This window comes from Leopardus geoffroyi, chromosome A1, assembly GCF_018350155.1.
Source record: "Leopardus geoffroyi isolate Oge1 chromosome A1, O.geoffroyi_Oge1_pat1.0, whole genome shotgun sequence".
Lineage (NCBI taxonomy): Eukaryota > Metazoa > Chordata > Mammalia > Carnivora > Felidae > Leopardus > Leopardus geoffroyi.
The window spans coordinates 198,955,213-198,976,217 of record NC_059326.1 but is presented as its reverse complement, the minus strand read 5'-3'; the positions used below and the strand labels follow the sequence as shown (position 1 = coordinate 198,976,217).

General features: G+C 37.6%; 1 protein-coding gene across 4 annotated transcripts in view; it reads right to left on the bottom strand.

The window, feature by feature from the left end:
• ARL15 (ADP ribosylation factor like GTPase 15) overlaps positions 1-21,005 on the bottom strand; it is a 406,381-nt gene that overhangs the window by 232,843 nt on the left and 152,533 nt on the right. For all 4 annotated transcript variants that reach the window (XM_045438124.1, XM_045438138.1, XM_045438145.1 and 1 more), the window contains one exon: positions 13,367-13,426. In XM_045438124.1, the coding sequence (XP_045294080.1) occupies positions 13,367-13,426 (60 nt within the window). The remainder of the gene's footprint in view (positions 1-13,366; positions 13,427-21,005) is intronic.

Sequence of the window (21,005 nt, the reverse complement as noted above, 5' to 3'; positions counted from 1 at the left end):
CAGAAATTGATATTTTTGTGAAGTCTTTCCCCAGTCACAGTTCTCTTTTTTTAAACCATGGATATTAACTTAGCCTGTTTAAAATAACTCTTCACTGGAAAGCAACCCAAGAAAAGGGCCATAAATTCTCCACAATACATACTTTCAATACTTTTAACCAGACATGATAGAAAAAAATCTCTCTTAATTTCTGTATGTGTAGAATATTATCAACAGTTTTATGGTGGTATAATTGACATATAATAAACTACACATTTTAAAATATACAATGTGGTTTTGATACATGTGCATCTGTGAAACCATCACCCTAATCAAGATAATAATTGTATCCATCACCTCCAAAGTTTTCTCATGACCCTTTATTTTTTTTTTTAAGTTTATTTGGAGAGAGAGAGAACGCACACCCGTGCAAGTGGGGGTGGGAGGGGCAGAGATAGAAGGAGAGAGAAAGAGAATCCCAAGCGGGCTCCACTCTCCATTCCAAGCCTGATGGGGGATTGATCTCATAACCGTGAGCTCATGACCTGAGCCAAAACCAAGAGTCAGACGCTTAACCGGCTGAACCACCCAGGCACCCCTCTCACAACCCTTATATCCCTCCACTCCCCCCTTGCCCTCCGCAGCCTCCTGTCCCTCTCCCTTAGGGAATCCCTGAAATACTGTTACTTTGTTAAAGTATCAGTTTGCATTTTCTAGTACTTTATAAATGGAATAAAAATTTATCCCAGTATGGGAATACCACCTTACACATTCTGTTTTGTCTAGCTTCTTTTGCTCAGCAGAATTAGAGATTCATCCATGTTATGGATGGCATGTACCCATAGGTCATTCTTTTTTTCTTGCCAGATACTATTTCCTTATATGGATACGCCACATCTGTTTATCCATTCACCAACTGATGACATGTAGGTTGTGACAGTTTTTAATATAAAGTTGCTATGAGCGCTTACACATGGGATTTTGTGTAAACATAGGTTTCATTTCTCCTAGAGTGGAATGGCTTGATTCTAAGACTGGCAGTCTCTTAACATAAATGCAAACCAAACTGTTTTTCAAAGTGGTTGTACCATTGCACATTTCTACCAGCATTAGATGAAAATTCTAGTTCTTCTCTACTCTTTCCAGAACACTTGATATATTCAGGCCTTTAAATTTTAGACGTTTTAATATGTGTGTGGTGGCTTTAATTTGTATTTCCCTAATGGCTAATAAAGTGAATGGCTAATAAAGTGGGGACCCTTTTACATGACCTTATTTACCTTCTTTGTATCTTCTTAGATAAAGGAGATGTTCAAAGTTTTTGCCCATTTTTGAAATGTTTCTTTTCTTGTTGCTGTTTTTTTTTTTTTTTTTATCAGATCTCCAAATAAGGTTTAGCTAGTCAATAGATGGCCTTTTCATTCTCTAGCAATGTCTTTCAAAAAGCAGAAGTACTATGAAATCCAACTTACCAATTTTCTTTCTATGGAGATTTTTGGTGTCTTATCTAAGAAATCTTTGTCTAACCTAAGGTCACAAAAATTGTCTCAACTTTTCTTCTAGAAGTTTAATAGTTTCAGGTTTTATATTTAGGTCTAGGATCCATTTTGATTTTTATAGATGGTATAAGGTTAGGGTACCTTTTTCCTTTTAAGAATTTACTTATTTACATTCAAATTAGGTTAACCTATCGTTTTGGTTTCAGGAGAACTCAGTGATTCACCAGTTACATGTAACACCCGGCGCACATGCCAGCAAGTGCCCTCCTTAATGCCCATCACCCATTTAACCCCTCCCCCACTCTCCTCCTCTCTAGCAAACCTCAGTTCATTGTCTGTATTTAAGAGTCTCTTATGGTTGCCTCCCTGGTTTTATTTTTCCTTCCCTTCTCCTACATTCATCTGCTGTGTTTCTTAAATTCCACCTGAGTGAAATCTTAAGATATTGGTCTCTGACTTAATTTCACTGAGCATAATACACTCTAGTTCCATCCACATTGCTGCAAATGGTAAGATTTCATTCTTTCTGATCACTGAGTGGTAGTCTGTTGTATATACACACACCAAATCTTCTTTATCCATTCATCAGGTGATGGACATTCGGGCTCTTTAGGTTAGGGCACTTTTAAATCCTGTTTCATGTGTTCTTATTTTTGTCTATTTGCTACTAATTTCTAATTTTACTGGATTTTAGTCAGAAAACATACAGAGTTGTGTGTAAATTTTATGCATGTTTTAAAAGAACGTGTGTTGTTTTTTTTAATGTTTATTTTAAAAGAATGCTTGAGCAGGGGGAGGGGCAAAGAAAGTGGAGAAAGAATCCCCAGCAGGCTCCACACTTACTGACATAGGACTCGATCCCAGAAACCATGAGATCACGACCTGAGCCTTAATCAAGAGTAGGACCCTTAACTAACGGAGCCACCCAGGCACCCCAAGAACATGTGTTTTCTACTTAAATGTGACATTCAGTAATTATCAATTAGATTAAGTTCAGATTGTGGATCTGTTGGCTTTTTCTTAGTTTTCGTTTTATAAGATTCAGAATTATGTAAAGATTCAGGAGTACTCAGTTATCCTAGTAGATCAACATGAAAATCTCAACATAAATCAACTTAATGTTCTTTGCTGTGAATTGCATTTCACCTGATTTAAAAAAAAATGTTTTTTTAATATTTATTTTTGAGAGGAGCGGGGAGAGAGAGCAAGAGAGAGGGAGGAAGGGAGGGAGAGAAAGTGGGAGGGGGGGAGCAAAGAGAGACGGGGGCACAGAATCTGAAGCAGGCTCCAGGCTCTGAGTTGTCAGCACAGATCATGACTTGAGCCAAAGTTGGACGCTTAACTGACCGAGCCACCCAGGCACACCTTGTTTCATTTGATGTTAATAATGCTCCCAGTACTTTCTTTTCAATGGTCTTTTTTAAGGCTATCTCTTCTATCCCTTTATTTTTACCTTGCTGCATTTGTCGTTGTTGCAGAAGTGTCTCATAACCACATATAGCTGAATATGTTACATTCATTGTTTTTTATGCCACCTATATAAAAGGGGAACTTAATTTATTCATTTTTGTAGTTATCAACGTATACATGTTTTCTGTTTATCATGACTGTTTTGCTCTTTTTCCATTTTTGCATGTTGCTGAGTTTATCAAATATCCTTAGTTTTCTATCTTTATGGTGTATTTTCTTAAATTGTATTTCTTAAATTCTCATGAACAAAGTTCACACAAGAAAAAACAAAAATTCTACTTGATCCCAGTGAACTCACTCCATTCTAGAATTGTTTACGTTAGCTGAATAAGTAACTTCTCAGATTTTTAAAAAATTGTATTTATGTAGACATCATCCTACTTTTACTGTTTTCATGTTTACCCTTAATTTCTTTTTTTCTACTTGAGATATATATATATATTTTTTCCATTTTTTTTTTTTTAAATTTACATCCAAATTAGTTACCATATAATGCAACAATGATTTCAGGAGTAGATTCGTTAGTGCCCCTTACCCATTTAGCCCATCCCCCATCCCACAACCCCTCCAGCAGCCCTCAGTTTGTTCTCTATATTTAAGAGTCTCTTATGTTTTGTCTCCCTCCCTGTTTTTGTACTCTTTTTGCTTCCCTTCCCTTACGTTCATCTGTTTTGCCTCGTAAAGTCCTCATATGAGTGAAGCCATCTGATATTTGTCTCTCTCTGACGGACTAATTTCACTTAGCATAATACCCTCCAGTTCCATCCACGTAGTTGCAAATGGCAAGATTTCATTCTTTTTGATTGCCGAGTAATACTCCATTGTATATGTATACCACATCTTCTTTATCCATTCATCCATCCAATGGACATTTGGGCTGTTTCCATACTTTGGCTATTGCTGATAGTGCTGCTATAAACATGGGGTGCCTGTGTCCCTTCAAAACAGCACACCTGTATCCCTTGGATAAATACCTAGTAGTGCAATTGCTGCGTCATAGGGTAGTTCTATTTTTAGTTTTTTGAGGAACTTCCATACTGTTTTCCAGAGTGGCTGTACCAGCTTACATTCCCAACCCTTAATTTTTAAAGAAATATATTTAAATTTCAAAATTTCTTTTAATGAGGCACCTGGGTGGCTCAGTCGGTTGAGCGCCCAGCTTCGGCTCAGGTCATGATCACACAGTTCATGGGTTTGAGCCCCGCCAGTGGGCTCTGTGCTGACAGCCTGGAGCCTGCTTCACATTCTGTTTCCCTCTCTCTGCCTCGCCCCCACTTGTGCTCTTTCTCTCCCAAGAATAAATAAACATGAACATTTTTTTTCTTTTAATTACAATGTGTAATCTAAAGAAAATATACTTTATGATTCTCTCTACCTGACATCTCCCATGTTAAAATCAGAATTCACTTCCTTGTGCGTTCCTGTGATCACAATTAATGATTTTTTCTTTATAATATGTCTAGATAGAAGTCTTTTCTTGGCCTCAGAAGATTAAATTTGAGTCTTTTTTCACATTTGAGGTTTTTCTACTCTGATTATTTTATTCTCTGTAATTTCTCTTTACTCTCTTTTTAGAACTCTTAGAGGGATGTTAGAACTCTATAACTGTTCCTTCAGTCTTCTCAATTTTCTCTCATATTTCCAAAGTCATCCTTTTGCAGGGCATTCTGAGGAAATTCCCTAACTCAATCCTTAGTTTTTTTAAATTTACATCTGAGTTGTGTCAACTGACATTTTCACTTTAAATTTTAAAGTCAAATTCATTTCCCAAGTTCTGTGTTAGATTTTTTTTTTTTTTTTAAGTAGGCTCCACACCCAATGTGGGGCTTGAACTCATGACCCTGAGATCGAGAATGAGTCGGATGCTCTACCGACTGAGCCACCCAGGCGTCCCTGTGTTAGATTCCTTTTCATAATACAAAACCTTATCTCTCTGAATGTCTTCTTCTGATCACTCTATCACCTCTAGGTCCCTCGATACTTTTTCTTCTTTTGATGGGGTAAGTTTTCTTTGATGGTGCTGATTTTCCTCATATTGTTGTGTGCCATGATTATATGCTTATCTTTTAAGAATCTACATTTGCCAGCTGTTTTGTTTACCATTGCCTACTTTCAGTGATTAATAGGGACAGACAAGTGGCTTCTCTCCTGTGTGTGTGGGCTTTGCAACCCACCTGGCAGTTAGTACATTATTAGGGCACTGTCTTGCCTCTCTGAGTCTAGCACCCACTTCCAAGATTTAGTTTGTGGGTAAACACAGCTGCTATCCACGACTTAACACAGGAGAGAAGAAAAATAAGGGCATAGGTCCAAATGTAAAGCCCCAATTAATAACTCCAATAAGCTCTCTGATTATTAATCCTGATGAATTCCCCTTCTATGTCATGTTTTCCTTGCCCATGCCTCAGTCTTTGGCATGCTTTCCTTTCTTCACTGTGGATTAAATCTTTGTTACAGTTTTAACTTATAATCATTTTCTGATTTTTTGAAATTTTATAAAATTATGGCAAAGGAGGGAGTATATAAAAAAATCAACCTTCAATGTTCAATCATAAGTACTCCACATACCTGTAATTAAAGTTAACTTTATGCAATAAATTCTTTACATTGCTTCTCACAATGATGCCATAAAATATCAGTGAATTTCAAGATTAAAATGATCAAGCATCTTCAATAGAGCTTCTTGACAATGCTTTGGACCTTAAGGAATTAAAAAGCAACACATTTACAATGCCTCAAAACAAATCTAACCAGTTCAATTTTGTTCACTTCTAAGGGATAGGTCAGAGAACCAACTTAGTCTGCTAAGTAATGAATAGCTACAAACATCTTACCTCTTGAACAACTGTCAACTTGATAATTGTAGAAATCTAGTAAAGTTGTCCTGTGACTTTAAGTCACAGGAACTTGAAGTTAGTATGAGTTGTTATCTCATGAACATATATACCTGTCTCACATAATACACACAGATTTTTTGAAATGTCTACAATACCAAAAAAAACAAAACAAAAAAAAAAAAACAACAACCAAAAAAAACAAAGAAAAAATAGAGGAAGTTAGGGTTAAATGAACTTAGAAAAAAATAAAGTACGATAATCATGCATAGTTGTTAAAGGTGGGCTCTATGGTCCCTAGGGGCCAAAGTGAAGTAGATAACTATGGGTTTCAGGATAAAAAATAAACTAGTTATATCCAAATGAGAATGGTTATCAGCATCCTCAGCTGCTAGAAAAGAAACCAGCCTTGGAAAAGTCAAGAGCCTTGCCCAGTGTCCCATGGCTTGTTTGGATAGAGAAAAATACTAGTCTCTTGACTTCCGGTGCTGTCGCTGCAATATCACACTGAAACCAAATACACAATGAAAATTAGTTGCTATTATGGCAACCCCTGGGAGAAACAGAAATATCTTTTCCCTCGTGAGGGTTAAGAAGCTAAGAACCCAACACAAATGTTCTGTGAGGAAGTTTGGTAGAGTTGGAAGATATAAAATGACCTGACTGCCCTTGAATAGGAATCAATGGTGAGGCAGGCAACCTTAGCAGCATGTGAGATCCCTATTCTCAGGGGGGGTCAAAAGGCCAGGAAACTAGTTTCTAGAACACTGTATGTATGTTTATCTATCTGTGTATCTATCTAGTCTTAGAAGAGTAGATTGTTAAGTACTATCCTAAACTATGACCAGGAAGACAAATTAAAAAAAAAAAAAAAAAAATTCCTAGGGCACTTCTCCAGAAGAAAACAAAAATTAAGGTCAGGTCTACATCAGCCAGTAACGGACTTCTGGGCCCCCAGATTCATTTATTTGGCTCTGTTGACTGTTTGGCTCAGTTTTCCCTTAGCAAGTGTAAAAAACGCTTGAACACCACCACCCTGGGATCCTGTTCAACCAATTCAGATAGCTGTGGCCTTTCAACTTGCATCCAAGTCACTTGGCTTTATACCAATATCATTTCCCCTAGTAGAGCCTGAGCCTCAGTGAGAAAGTACACAGCTCAGAGAGCCAGGAGTTAACCGGTTGTCCCCATTCCAGAAAGGCCTGGTTCTTTTCCTAGATAAGGAAACAATACTATATCAAGAAGTTTCGATCATTCACTATTACATATGACACTGGAACCGCCACTATAAAAACAGAATTAGTGGAAATACCACTGTCTATCTTAAAGCATCCCTCCAGGGGCTTTAGGCAACTGAACTTTTCTTTTCCAGCCCAATCCCTTGGGAAATAAGTAGTGATGATTTATTAAAACTTACATTTTGCAGATAAGAAAACAACAACAAGAAGCTAAAATGCATAGAGGGACAGAGTGTCTTGAGGCTGAATCACATTTCCTCCTTGTAATTCTACAACAGATATGGAAGATGCAGACTTACTTGAGTGCAGCTGACTATAATTGAGCTTATAGCACGATCACAAGGTATGCTGTGGACCTGGCCTTCCACGGGCCCCCACTTTGTGCTATCACGTTCCTTTGCCAGGGTCATGGTTTCTTGCCACCTCTTCCAGAGAAATCCTTGTTTGGAGAGGTCTAAAAGAGTTTTTGAATGGCAAGTTGTTCTCTTTTACAGCAGCAAGAAATCTTTCAACCCCACTCGTTCCTTAAAGCAATGTGGCCATAATAAGGTCTTCGGGTCTACCTATACTGTTCATATGGTCTTGATTCCTCCTCTACTGGATAGTAGAGGCAATGACATTAAATTCATAGATATTTAGCTATGATTTGTTTTAAAAAGGAGGTGGTAGTGAAGATACGGAGGTAATAATCATAATCCACAAAGGGCTGTGAGAACACATCAAATAAAAGAGAGCTGTTGTTCCTTCTGAAAGAAGGTTTAATCGGAGACCCTGAAGGAAGAAGGCTTTATTTTGGTGAAAGGCATCAAATGGCCTGGGCACAGAAAGCAGAAATTAAAAGAAGCAGGCAGCAGTGCCCCCTGGGTTGCCTGTCAAGAAATCCGTACCGTTTGTCTGGTGAAATTAAGAAATGCAAATAACCTGGACAGATTAACAGCACCAAGATAACTAGCAGGATACAAAGAAACAGCACCTTTCACTATGAGGAGGCGGTGTATTCCTCCAGGCAAACAAAGAAACAGGACAGAGTCAACATCTGTTTCATATAACAGCTTGGCTGCTGAAAGAAGCAACCTTTTAAAAAATGGCTTAGCTGACAATCCTCAAAAATCATTCAATCACTATTGCATGGGCTGAAGTAAATGGGTAAACGAACACAACTTGCACTGTTCCACACTCCCCTCACCACCTTCTGCAAAAGCAAAGTCGTCTCGTCTTTAAAGGGAGAAAAATAAAGTGCAAACAAAAATCTTCATGAACTTTCCTTCCGATTGACAAGTAGCAGCCAATACTGAAGCATGTAAGACAGCTCACTGCTTTTCAGCTTTCGCCTTTTCCAGTGTCAACTGGGAAGACAAGACTGCCAAACGGTTTACTGGGTGGGGAAGCAAGTCAGACAGAACTCATTAGAATATCAGAGGAAGAAAACAAGTCATTTGACAAGACCAATCTTGGTTCCAGAATTCAGTTAGGGAAAGCAAAAGGAATAGTAGGATGTCTGGATCCTTATCAATAAATGGTAACAAGCCAAACGTGTTAAGAAATGAATTTTTCCTCTCTGGGTCCTATCAATTTGCAAATGCAATTTCAAAATCAAGTGAAAAACATCTCTGAATGCACAAATCCTGCAGATTTCAGGACTGGAAATTTCTAAAATGAAAACTCACCAGAGCTGTAATGTCACCGCAATGGGACCGGTGCTTCCAATTCAGCTAAATGCCGGATGCTTCATTTACCTTAGTAATGTGGTTTAAATACACAAGCCAAACAGAATGGAAGCAACTCAGAGGCACTGAGATAGAAGAGATTTTTCAGGTGGAAACTGAAAACAGAGAGAAAGGGGATAAGGTAGATGGGACAAAAACATCTAATATTAACACACATGCACTGCCAAAAAAATACGCTAGGCAGTTAACCAAAAGATTCCAAGGAGGTCCCTTCCCTGTGACTTTTCAGTTTAAACAGGTGTGACAAAATGAAGAAAAAGATCATCTTGTCCACGAGGGAGAGAGGCATGACTGCAAGGAGAAAAAACAATCAATATGTAATTTGGGCGATTTCTCGAGACCTTGGGGAAAGGGCTTATGAATGGTGTTTTTTAGGGGGGTTGGGAGGGCAAAGGTATAATTATAATGTAAATCTTCCAAAAATGTCAGCTATGGCCAGGCGATCTCTAAGTACTTGACCTATGTTAATTTAGTCCTTACAACAATTGTGTAATGCAGGAACTATTATTACGACATTTTACAGACACAGAAGTAGAGATACAGGAAAACAGACTTGCCTAGAATCATATAGAATGGCTGGGCTTCCTCTACTAGGAACAAGGGATATTTGTTCAAAGATGAAGCTTTCTGTCTGGTGAGGATCCTGTTAGGTATCTTGCACAACATCCAGAATAATATCTATCGCAAGACAAGCAGGGTAATTAATTAAAACTAAAAAAGAAAGGATCTGGATTAGTTTCAATGAAAACCTCCCAAATGAAAGAATTTGCAAGAAGAACAAATCCACTAAGCAATACTACAGAATGTCCTTTGTAGAGATCAGAAGAGCTCTCCTGGATGGTATTTAAAATCCTTTCAAGTACTGAAGGGATTAACCTAGAAAGTTCCAGGTCCTTAAGTAGGAATATTGGGCTTTAATCAAGGAGACAAGTACACAAGAGTCTCCCCTTGTGTCCATCAGCTGGTCTATGCAAGGACTGTGCTTTGCCTTGATGCTATAACCACCAGTCTCTAGAACCCAGCCTGGTTCTATGTGTACTTAATAAATAGTTGTTGAATAAATGAACTAAAAAGAATAAAAGAATATGAAGACGATGCGTTTCTGGAAGACTCTAGATAGATTGGAAAGTTGAGGTGAAGACTGATTCAGAAGCCAATCCTGAAGAGATCTGAAGGGCAGCAGGACTACAGCACTGGAGTCAGAACCCTGAGTGTGCAAGAGTTTGACTGAACAGAGTCAGAGACAGAAGATGAACAATATTGGGGCGCCTGGGTGGCACAGTCGGTTGGGCGTCCAACTTCAGCCAGGTCACGATCTCGCGGTCTGTGAGTTCGAGCCCCGCGTCAGGCTCTGGGCTGATGGCTCAAGCCTGGAGCCTGTTTCCGATTCTGTGTCTCCCTCTCTCTCTGCCCCTCCCCCGTTCATGCTCTGTCTCTCTCTGTCCCAAAAATAAATAAACGTTGAAAAAAAAAAAAAAGAAAATGAACAATAAAAGCAGCTGCGATGTCAAATTTGTTTTCACGAATGTCTCCCTAAGCCCAAATCAGGAATTTCTTGAAGATGGGGGATGTATTTTAAATATCTCTTATTCTCAGCTCCTAGAATCAGGTTTGATATACAATTGTGCTAGAATGATTGCATGAGTGGTAGGAAGAGACCACATGAGAAAAATATAGGTGAATGAGAATTTTAAGAATTTTTTTGAGGACATACATTTTTTTAAATTTAAATGTTAGTTAATATACGGTGCAATGTTGGTTTCAGAAGGAGAATTCAGTTAGGTGAAAGATTTAGGAAACACCCTCAGAAAAGAGAAAATTGATGAGAACATAGGACTATATGTATAGTTCTAATAAATGTTTTACATATAAATTATATATACGAACATACACAGACATCTATCAGTCGTGTGTATGTAAACAAAGTTTCTTCTTAAGATCTCCCAAGAGTGAGTTTCATTTAACTCCCCTGGTCATTGTTATTTCATTTCACACCATTTCTTCTCAATAGATAAGGAGCCCAAGTTCATGCCTCTTCTTATTTTGAAGAAATAAAAAATTTAACTGAAGGTTGAGAATGGGGGTGATGGAGCACCTTGGAACCTTCAGAAAGGGGTTAAAAAAAAAAAAAAGGAGTTGGCAGGGAGGAGCCGGGCCATGCCAACCTCTTGAAATAACCCTACAGTGAGCACAACTATCTGAGCATTCCACACACCAGCGATGTTGTGGCACTCAGTATGGCTATCTTTCCACCTATCTTCTTGGATTTATTCCTTGATTTCAAGATTTTTCCCTGATTAACAACCTGATCCAACTTCTAAGAAACCCTCTATAAAGGTCTCGTATCTTCACAAATTGATCCTAAAACACTCCACTCTTTCCTCCTAAACTCAGAAATTTTCAAGCTAGCAACCTGATTTCAGTTGGTCACAAATCTCCATAAATGCCACAATATATACCTTATACCGGGATGATCTTCTTACTACAGAAGAGATACCATAAATCCTAGGAAAACTACACTCTTCTCAGGGGTTAGCCTGCTTCTCCTGCGTTCTTGGGTGAGACACAGCCTAGGGCCCAGTCTTCTTCCAGACAGAAAGGGCCCTCCAAAAATATTTGTTAAATAAAGGACTTACTGAACGCGCCAAATTCCCTCCATAGTTTGCCTCTGAGCATTCAACGCAGGATACACAATTAGATTCTACTCGGAAAAAAATCACCTTCTTGAGACAGCCCCTCAACTGCAAATAGGACTATTAAAATTAAGGGGGTAGAATATCACGTGCCAAACACCACATTATCATGAGCCTGGAACTCACGTCCCAGTCTCGGAAGCTCTATCTTTTACCTAGGTCTCGCGTCATCACACAAGAGGCATGAGCTAAAATGTTATCACCAAACTCTGTGGTACCCTCTCCATTGCCATGTCCATTACTGCAACTGTTGGTGAAGTTTTTTTCAGTAAAAGTAAACCATTCTTGGGAACAGACAGATTCCCATCTTAACAAACCCCAGTCCTCGAATTCTTCTTTTATCGTATTGAATTTCAATGTTACAGTGGCACAGAATCAAGGCTACAAAAATTCCCTCAAGTGTTCACTTCAGTTGTCTAGACACATTCTCTATTTGTACCATCCAACTAACATCTATAAGAAACACCTTATCAATTAATCAGCAGTTTCTTACACCTGGAGGGGGTTTAATAAAAGTTCTGTGTCTAGCCTAGTAATAAAATCCTTACTAAGTATCAACCACATTTAAAACCAAAAGAATTCTCAAACCATACATTTTGATTCCATGAGACTTTTCCAATATGTTCTCTAATACTATGGTCACTGAGAAGCAGGGTTACTAGAAACCACAAAGTAATATCGGGGGTGGGAGGGAGGGGTGGGTTGGTGATGGGTATTGAGGAGGGCATCTGTTGGGATGAGCACTGGGTGTTGTATGGAAACCAATTTGACAATAAATTTCATGTTAAAAAAAAACAAAAACAAAAAAAGAAACCACGAAGTAGTATCAAAATATTCAACCTAAAAGAGCAGTCTTTTAAAAATTTTTACATAGAAAAATGTCTCCATTACAAGAACACTCGTGTTTTATAATTTTTGTAGTCAAAACAACAAAACCAAATGCCTTAAAGGAAAACCGGAATTTATCAACCGTGGTTGATTTAAATATTAATGCTACAAAAATCAAAGGTAGCTATAAAACAGACTGACAGCAGTAAACTTGCCCTAGATACACACCTGAGAAGATCAACTAATACATCAGGAGATAAAAATAAGAAGGCACTAACACTATTAAAATGGCATAAAGTTTGTGTTTCAATTGCATCGAGTTAAAAGTAGGTCAGTTAGAATGAACTCAGAAAAAGTGACGGGGGTGGGGGGAAGGAAGGTCAATATCACAAAGTGATTAAAGAGATGGAAGAGAACTTTCTTCTAAGTCATTAAACTCACCAATATGATACTGAACTTCAGAGCACTCGCCATTTTCCTGTGCCATTAGAGAATTTAGTAGGTTCACTGAATTGACTGATTTCTTTGTTAACCTATTTACATGGGTTAAGACCCTGACTGACATAAAACACAACCAAAAAATCTCAGACAGAGAGTGTAATGAAAGACTGAGTGATGTATAGTTTGGGGTACAGCCTATCCAATAAATGTGCCTGACCAGCAAAGAACCCATTGGCAAAGATTTATTATCAGAACAAATACATTCTAAAAAGATCTAATACAATAAAACCTGCAGTATGAATACAAACTACTCTAAAATACAGTTCTTCGCCCTGCATAATGTATGGCTTATCTATTACATTAAAACTTCTTCATACTTTTCAATCAGGAAGAAATTTTTTGAACAAGTGAAACTGAAAAGTATGGAGCAAATGAAATAGAATGGTATGGTTCTCAAGTTACAAAAAAAAGTTTATTACTTGGAACTATCTGACAACCTTTAAAACATATATAAAGAGAAAGAAATATCTTTATTACCAAGGGAAAAGGTACAAATAAATCACTTACTAGAATAATAATGTTTTAATTCTACATCATGTCAATACCAAATTAGTACAAGCTTAAGCCAGACACAGAAAGGATTTTAAATGTTATTACCTCCAAGTTCCTTTACATTCAAGATGGCATTCTGGAAGGGCACTGCTTTTATACTGAAACCTAAAATTAGAAAACAAAAACAAAAAAAGGAATTAGCAACTTAACTTTAAAAAATGCATAAAATGCTCAAATCCTTTCTTAGGCAGATTAAGAGCTAATTTTCAGAGCTCATATTTATGCCAGAAACACAATTTGAAATAAACTGATGACACATTATCCTGTTCAAATTTTCAAAATATAGCTGTATACTACAGTGAAATAAAACTCTTTTCTTCACAATATTACCCTATTCTTTAATATGTTACGTCACTTGTAAATTTTGTCAATTATAATAAAGACATTTGGAAGGGCAGAGAAACTTCAAAGAAAATATTAGATCTACTAGGACCTTTGCATCTAATTCTTGAAGTCAGTTTTCTCTCATACAGAACTCAGCGACTCTACAGATGAAGGTACCTAAATTACAACCATCTTATATTAGAATTACATAGTATTTATGTCAGAGTTTTAAGACATGGTTAATATTATGTAAACATTTTTCTTACACGTGCAATTGTAATTGTCTATGCATAGGTAACTATTTTATAATGCATGCAGTAAATGATTTCTATTAAAATATATTCAGAGGATAAATTTTTGATTATGTATTGAGCACTGAACTATTATCATTCAAGTCATGATGGATTCAACATATCTGGTTCACAGGTTTTAGTACAGAGGCTTATCAGGTGCAACATACATGCGAACATGTATGTATGCACATATGCCAACAAATATGATTTCTAAAAGGACACATAAGAAACTAACTAGTGAGGATTCTTGGGACAACTGGAGATCAGGAGGTCTTAAACAGAAGATTTTTTTCTTTCATTTGAATGTTTTGCTATTTACAAGTACTTTTTCAATTAAAAGCCCTACTAATAAGAGTTAATCTCTTCAGTAATTTCTAACCACCCAATTAATCTAAGGTTTGAAACATTAGTATGGGCAACTGTAAGATAAATCATCATTCCTTTTCAAGAAATTAGAGCAAAAGATTTAGAAATACTTTTCATTTGAAGTTATCAAGTTATGACAGGTACCTGGAGAGGTAAAAAGATATACAGTATGGGGGCGCCTGGGTGGCTCAGTCGGTTAAGCGTCCGACTTCGGCTCAGATAATGATCTCATGGTCCGTGAGTTCGAGCCCTGCGTCGGGCTCTGTGCTGACAGCTCAGAGCCTGGAGCCTGTTTCAGATTCTGTGTCTCCCTCTCTCTCTGACCCTCCCCCGTTCATGCTCTGTCTCTCCCTGTCTCAAAAATAAATAAACGTTAAAAAAAAAAAAAAAGATATACAGTATGATGTGGATAAGAACAATTCTTTTACATGGGTTTGTTTTACTCTATAAAAATGAAAGTCAGTATGTACCTTTTTATATTCACCCTATTAATACCACTGTTTTGTTATATGTTGTCCTACCACTTCCAAATTCTATATACTGTCTTCCACCTTAAGCAGTGAATATCACATAATGGCTAAGAAGTAACTTTGGAGTCTGATGGAACTAGGTTTAAGTAAGCAGACTGTGGGCAACCTACTACTTTCAACATCTCTAAAATGGGAATAATAGCATCTACCTCATGTAGTTGTTACAAAATAATACAATGTATTATGTTTATCACAGTACCTGACACAAATAAGCATACAACGTATAACTTCTAGTGCTCTGTATCAATCGATTCTGTATTGATGGTTTAGTCACTAGCTGTGCATACCTTCTGAATACATTATAGACTTTAAGAGAAATCCTGGGGGCTTATTTATTAATCTAAATAGTTACTTGGAACTACAGATATCACCACTGAATGACAAGAACCCTTGTGAGAGTGACAGAAGTAAACACTAGTTGAAGTTTGTTGTATAGGATGTAAATGTTCATTGGGCCCTCTAACAATCTTCTGAAACATACCCCTCCTGTATGGGTTTTATGCAGACACAGTCACCACAGCTTATGGTTAATAGTGCATGTAGTCACAGAATCTCAGTAAAATAGCAGAAGGAATGAGGAGGCTGCGGCACTGGAATGTACCTGGGCCTGCAGAAAAGCCTCTCCAGGTGTCTGGCCTCTGGGAAATTAAGGAAAGTCAGTGCCAATCACAATATTCCTGCTGGCACTGAAAATGTGCCTGCAGGAGACTTGGATGTTTGAATGTATCTACCTACCCCTCACGGGGGTGTCATATGGATTAAAAGGCAATGATTGTGAAATCCTGAAAATGAAAAGCTCTCTGCAAATGCTCAACAGTCTATTAGTGGTTATATTCAGGACAACTCAAGTGAAGATTTTCCAGAGAAATGAGATAGGCCCCAACTTTGAAAAAGACACAGTTATGGAACACACCAGCCATGTTTAATCTGCTTTGATTCTTTAAAGCTGACGACAAGCAGGTACCCAAGGAAAGGAACATCCTTCCAGAAATTGCTGCACTCATATACAAAACACTCATATTCAAAAGTTTTGAAATTCAGAATCCAACAGGCAGATTATATCATTGTTACCATCTTTAATCCTCACACAGACATAATAAATCGACTGCAAAAATGTCCTCAGATGTTCACGCTAAGCAAAGTAACCTAGCAATGTTATTTATAGGCATATAAATGTTTCTGCAGAATACTCATAAATGTTTTCTCTCCAAATAGAACATATGTGGCTAGATTTATCCTGCAAAGGTATATGCGCTCTTCCATTTTGCTGCCTTCATATTTTTACAGTATGACTGTAGTAATGAATGTTCAGAGGACAAAGCCTATGTAATCAGTCCAGAAAATAAGAAAAATGTACTATGAATTGAAAACAATTTTTAAAAATTTTAGTCATTCTACACATTTGCAAGGATTCAAAAGAATTTAAATTTAAAGCCACGCTTTCAGTTCAACTAGAAGAGCAATCAAGAAGGGTGACTATTTGGGGCACCTGGGTGGCTCAGTTGGTTGAGTGTCCGACTTCGGCTCAGGTCATGATCTCACAGCTGGTGAGTTCAACCCCGCATCGGGCTCTGTGCTGACAGCTAGAAGCCTGGAGCCTACTTCGGATTCTGTGTCTCCCTCTCTCTCTGCCCCTAACCCACTAGCATCCTGTCTCTGTCTCTCTCAAAAATAAGTAAAACATTGAAAAAAAAAAAAAAAAAAGAAGGGTGACTATTTGATCAACTCTATTTTATTCCTTTACACTGGGTTAGATGAGGTTGGGGGTGGGGGTGGGGGAATGTTAACATTCCGTAGGGATATAAAGGTCAAACCATCAGAATAGTGTTTTTAAAGGTTGTTTTGAGGAATAAAAATGGCCGGATAGCATGGGCCCCAAAGACAGAATGTCTGGGTTCCAATTCTGGCTCTACTATTATGAACTGAACAAGTTACTTAATGCCTCCGTGCCTCAATTTCTTAGTCTGTAAATGAGAACAGATAGCACCCAGGGCTATAAAGTGTTTAGTAAATAAAAGTTGAGACTATCAATGGTCACCAACTGACTACTGAGGCTTTAAATTCCTCCCAGTCAAAATCATGTGCAGCCTTAAGGTCTGATATATTATGAAAGCATTGGTAAAATAAAAGTTGTAGTAGCAATTGAAAACATTTGAGGACTTCTACAGACTAAGTATCTTGAGTCTTCCATAGCTCTTCCTTTTCCTCTCTCCTAATCCTAACCCACAAAGCCTGTGACTTCCATCCACAAAATAGTTCTAAAATATGTCCACTTCCTTTCCATAACTGGCCAAGTTGCCACCTCCACTGCCACCACCTGGACAACTTCAAGGGCCTAACTCAACTGTCTGCATCCATTACTGGCCTGCTCAGTCATCTCCACACATTAGCAGAAGCGATCATCCTGAAATTCACATCTGTTCACATCACTCCCCTGGTTAAACCCTTTGGGTAGCTTCTCACTTCTCAGGATACAGTTATACAGTTCAAAACAACTAACAAGGCTCTATCTAATATCTGGTTTCTCTTCCCTTTTCCAGGCTTAGTTTGTATCATTTTCCCCCTCATGTTAGTCTTCGGTTCCTAAAACAAGCTATGTCCCTTCCAACTCAGGACCATTGCACATACCACTCCATTAGTGTTCCTTGGTCCCCTGGCCAACTCTTCATCCTTCAGGTACAGTTTTTACTTCATCGGGCAAGCTTTCTATGGCATTCTTGAAATAGATTGATTCTGGGGGATTCATGTTCTTCCAGCATGCAGTTCTTCTATGTAATTTTCAGTTATAGTTACTTATCAGTTTGTTTTAGGTCTATTCCCCAGTTAGACGGCTAGAATCCATGATAAATAAATAGTGCATAATATACCCTGTATGCCAGTGATAGGCACATAAGAGGATCTCAATATTTCTTTAAAGATCTATACTAAGGGTTTATATGTATTTCCCAGTTTAACTGTCACAACAATCCTAGTATCAGTACTACTATCCCAAGAGGAAAGTGAGCCAAGGGTTAGGTGGCCAAGAGTACTATGTGCCATATTCAAAACTTCAACATAGGCCTTGTCACCAAAGCTCTATACCTCCTCTGTATACCAACATCTTGATCAAGTCACAGTATTCTGTCCAATTTTGAACTAAACACAGGTGAAGCCAATTGTAAAAATATACACTTGCCCAATAAACCCACTATTTTGCCTATTTATAAATAATGCAATATATAAGTAAGTGTTCCCAGTTCCATACTACATTGCTTTATTTGCGGAATAAAAATAGCCATGAGTTCAAAAGTAGTTTTTTTATGGGCATTATTAGTAAAACCAGAACTTATGAGGGGAGAGAAAAGGTCCAACTGACTCAGCCAGGACTCGGGGCTGGATCGCCGTTATTTCTCCTCAAAGTAAGCATCCTGATGCTCTCCACAGGTAGCCAGTGTGCTGATGGGATAAGAGCACTGTCCTAGAGGTACTAGCCACAGCTCTTAGACTCACCAGCCACTTTTTTCTTGACCTTGAATCGCTCATCTGCAAAATGAGTGTGGATTAGCTTAGCTCCTTAAAGTTTCTTCTAGAAGTAGGATTTTATTATTTATATTAAACAAGAAAGAGGAAATAACAGTAACAACGGAGTCCATCATCAATGGCCTCTCGTATTTGGCTGAAGGCCTCATGGGTAGGTGTCCCCAGACCCCACTCAAACAAGATGATGGCTGAAGCCTAAGTTACATGGTCATTTTTTCCTGGCTGATCTAAGCTCCATTAGTAAGACTGAAACCTCCCCTAAGATTTAACCCCACAAATTTTAATAAATATATGACTTAGTCACTCTTTGGGGAAATAATTGTTTGCATAGGCTTTCAGTTTTTGTCTTTTAGCCCTTAAATTAAGCAAAACCCGTGATACAAGGGAGATGGATGTGAATTTTTTTTTTTACGCAGGGAAAGCATTCCTGGAATTGTAACAAAATTAGTTTTGGGAGTGAGGCTGGTCTATTTTTATTCGTGGTGTGGAACACTTGAGTATCTTACTTGGACCTACAGACCAACCTCTCCCCAACCCCCCTAACACTCAAGTCCGTACACATGTACACAGATACTCTGTGCGTACTTCTGAATTCCCTGGGTCACTTTAACAACTGCTGAAGGAAAACCTGGTGGCCTTGACCTAGACCCAGGGCATGATTTATGCCATCGTAATTTTGTGATGTTTGGACAATTCTGGTTTACTCTAGTGAAATTCTCCCAAATATGATTTCAATATCCTAAAAGCAAATTTAATCCACGGGCATTTACAAAACAATCCTTTGGCAGATACCAAAATTGGACTTTTTAACTTCTCTTGTTGACTTAACACATATGCAAGTGAATACTAAAGTTTCTAAAATAACTCATTCAAATTTTCATGAATGTTTTCTGTATTTCTTTCAAATTAGCATGATCGTTTTCTATTTTAACTGAATGGCATACCATTTGACTACTTTCCAAGTGAAGTAATAAATATCCTTAAAAGAGATCTTCCCCCTTTTTCAATTCCAAGTGAATTTTCTCCAGATTACATCAATATATTAACCTAAGGCTTTAGACTCCATTCTTCTAGTTTAAGAAGAAAAAAAAAAAAAAGTGAGCATTTGTATAATCTATAGGTTAACAATCCTTTTATCAACAAATTCCTTGTGCCTCTCCAGTCAAGGAATTCACTTGGGACATATTTCACTTTTGTTTCTCTACCAAGGTGCAAGCCTTCCAATTTTTCTTTCTTTATCCACAGGACCCACTCTCTGGAGGACTTCTTGGCCCTTTAAGTTTTGACAATTTAAATTTCTTCTAAAAATTATGTCAAAGGTAAAAGATTGCTGAAGTTAACAATCCAGTAAAGTTTGGACTCCCTTTCCTTCTGAAAAGGCAGACATTCTTGTCTTGCTAAAACTGGATACACATACCTTTCTTGTGATGCTTTTAAGAAACAAATTCTCAAGGTAGATTCTCTTTTCAGTTGTTCCCCACTCTTCCAATAACTGTTTTACTGTTAATTGGCTTGATATCAAAACATTATAAAGAAACAATTTCAAGAACAAAATTTCACATATAATTCAGCCATATCAAAGCACGCTTATTTTTACATGTTCTTTTCCCATTTTTCATTCAAAGCACAGTTTATTTTTTATTCTTATTTACTTTTAAATATTTACTTTGTGAGACAGCGTGAGTGGAAGAGGGACAGAGAGAGACATACACAGAATCCGAAGCAGGCTTCAGGCTGTGGGCTGTCAGCACAGAGCACCACGTGGGGCTCAAACCCATGAACCGAGAGATCACGACCTGAGCTGAAGTCAGATACTTAACTGACCGAGCTACCCAGGCGCCCCTATAGTTGTTGTTTTTTTCTTTAATAAATATTAATTTTCCTCAACAGAAGACTATTTTTCCAATTTATCATCTTTTCAATTGAGCAACTGTAATTTAATAAACTCAATGGCTATAGGACGTTTAAATTATTTTAAACATTTTAAGTTATACAAGCGTTACAAGGATGTTACGCATATAGTTTCTTTGGAATTATGTGCTTAAAATAAATCCTCGGTGGTACAGTTACTAGGTCAAAAGATGTGAATATTTTGGTAACCTTTGACTTATGTGAATAACTGCTTTTCAAGAAAAGGACCAATGTCATTCATGCCACCAGTAATGCATGCTACCACAATCTTATCAAACATTGGGTCTTAGCATAAACAATTTTGGTAAATTTAAGGATAAGGTTAACATTTTTCTGATTCTCTAGTAAAGTTTAACTTCTGGCAAGCAAAGTTGAACCTTTCCCATTTATTTGTCATTCTTTTCATGAATCATCTCTTTATGGGCTATGTTCAATGTATTGATTGGATTCTAGGTAGTATTTGTAAATGTGACTGAATTCTCTAAATGGGACAGCCATAAACTCTGTAATACCTGTTACAAGTATTTCTCAACACTATTGTTTTCTTCTTACACTTGTCTTGTTTAGTTTCCCAGTGATTCCAAAGGTTCCCAGCAGCTATTCTCTTATCTTCCACAAGTATGTGTGGCTTTCAGACTTCCTTATTTTTTCTCCTAGTTATCTTTTCTTGGTGTTAGGCTTTGTCATTTATTTTAGGACCTTCCTTCCATCTCCTTTGTTCTTCTTCAATTACATACGTAC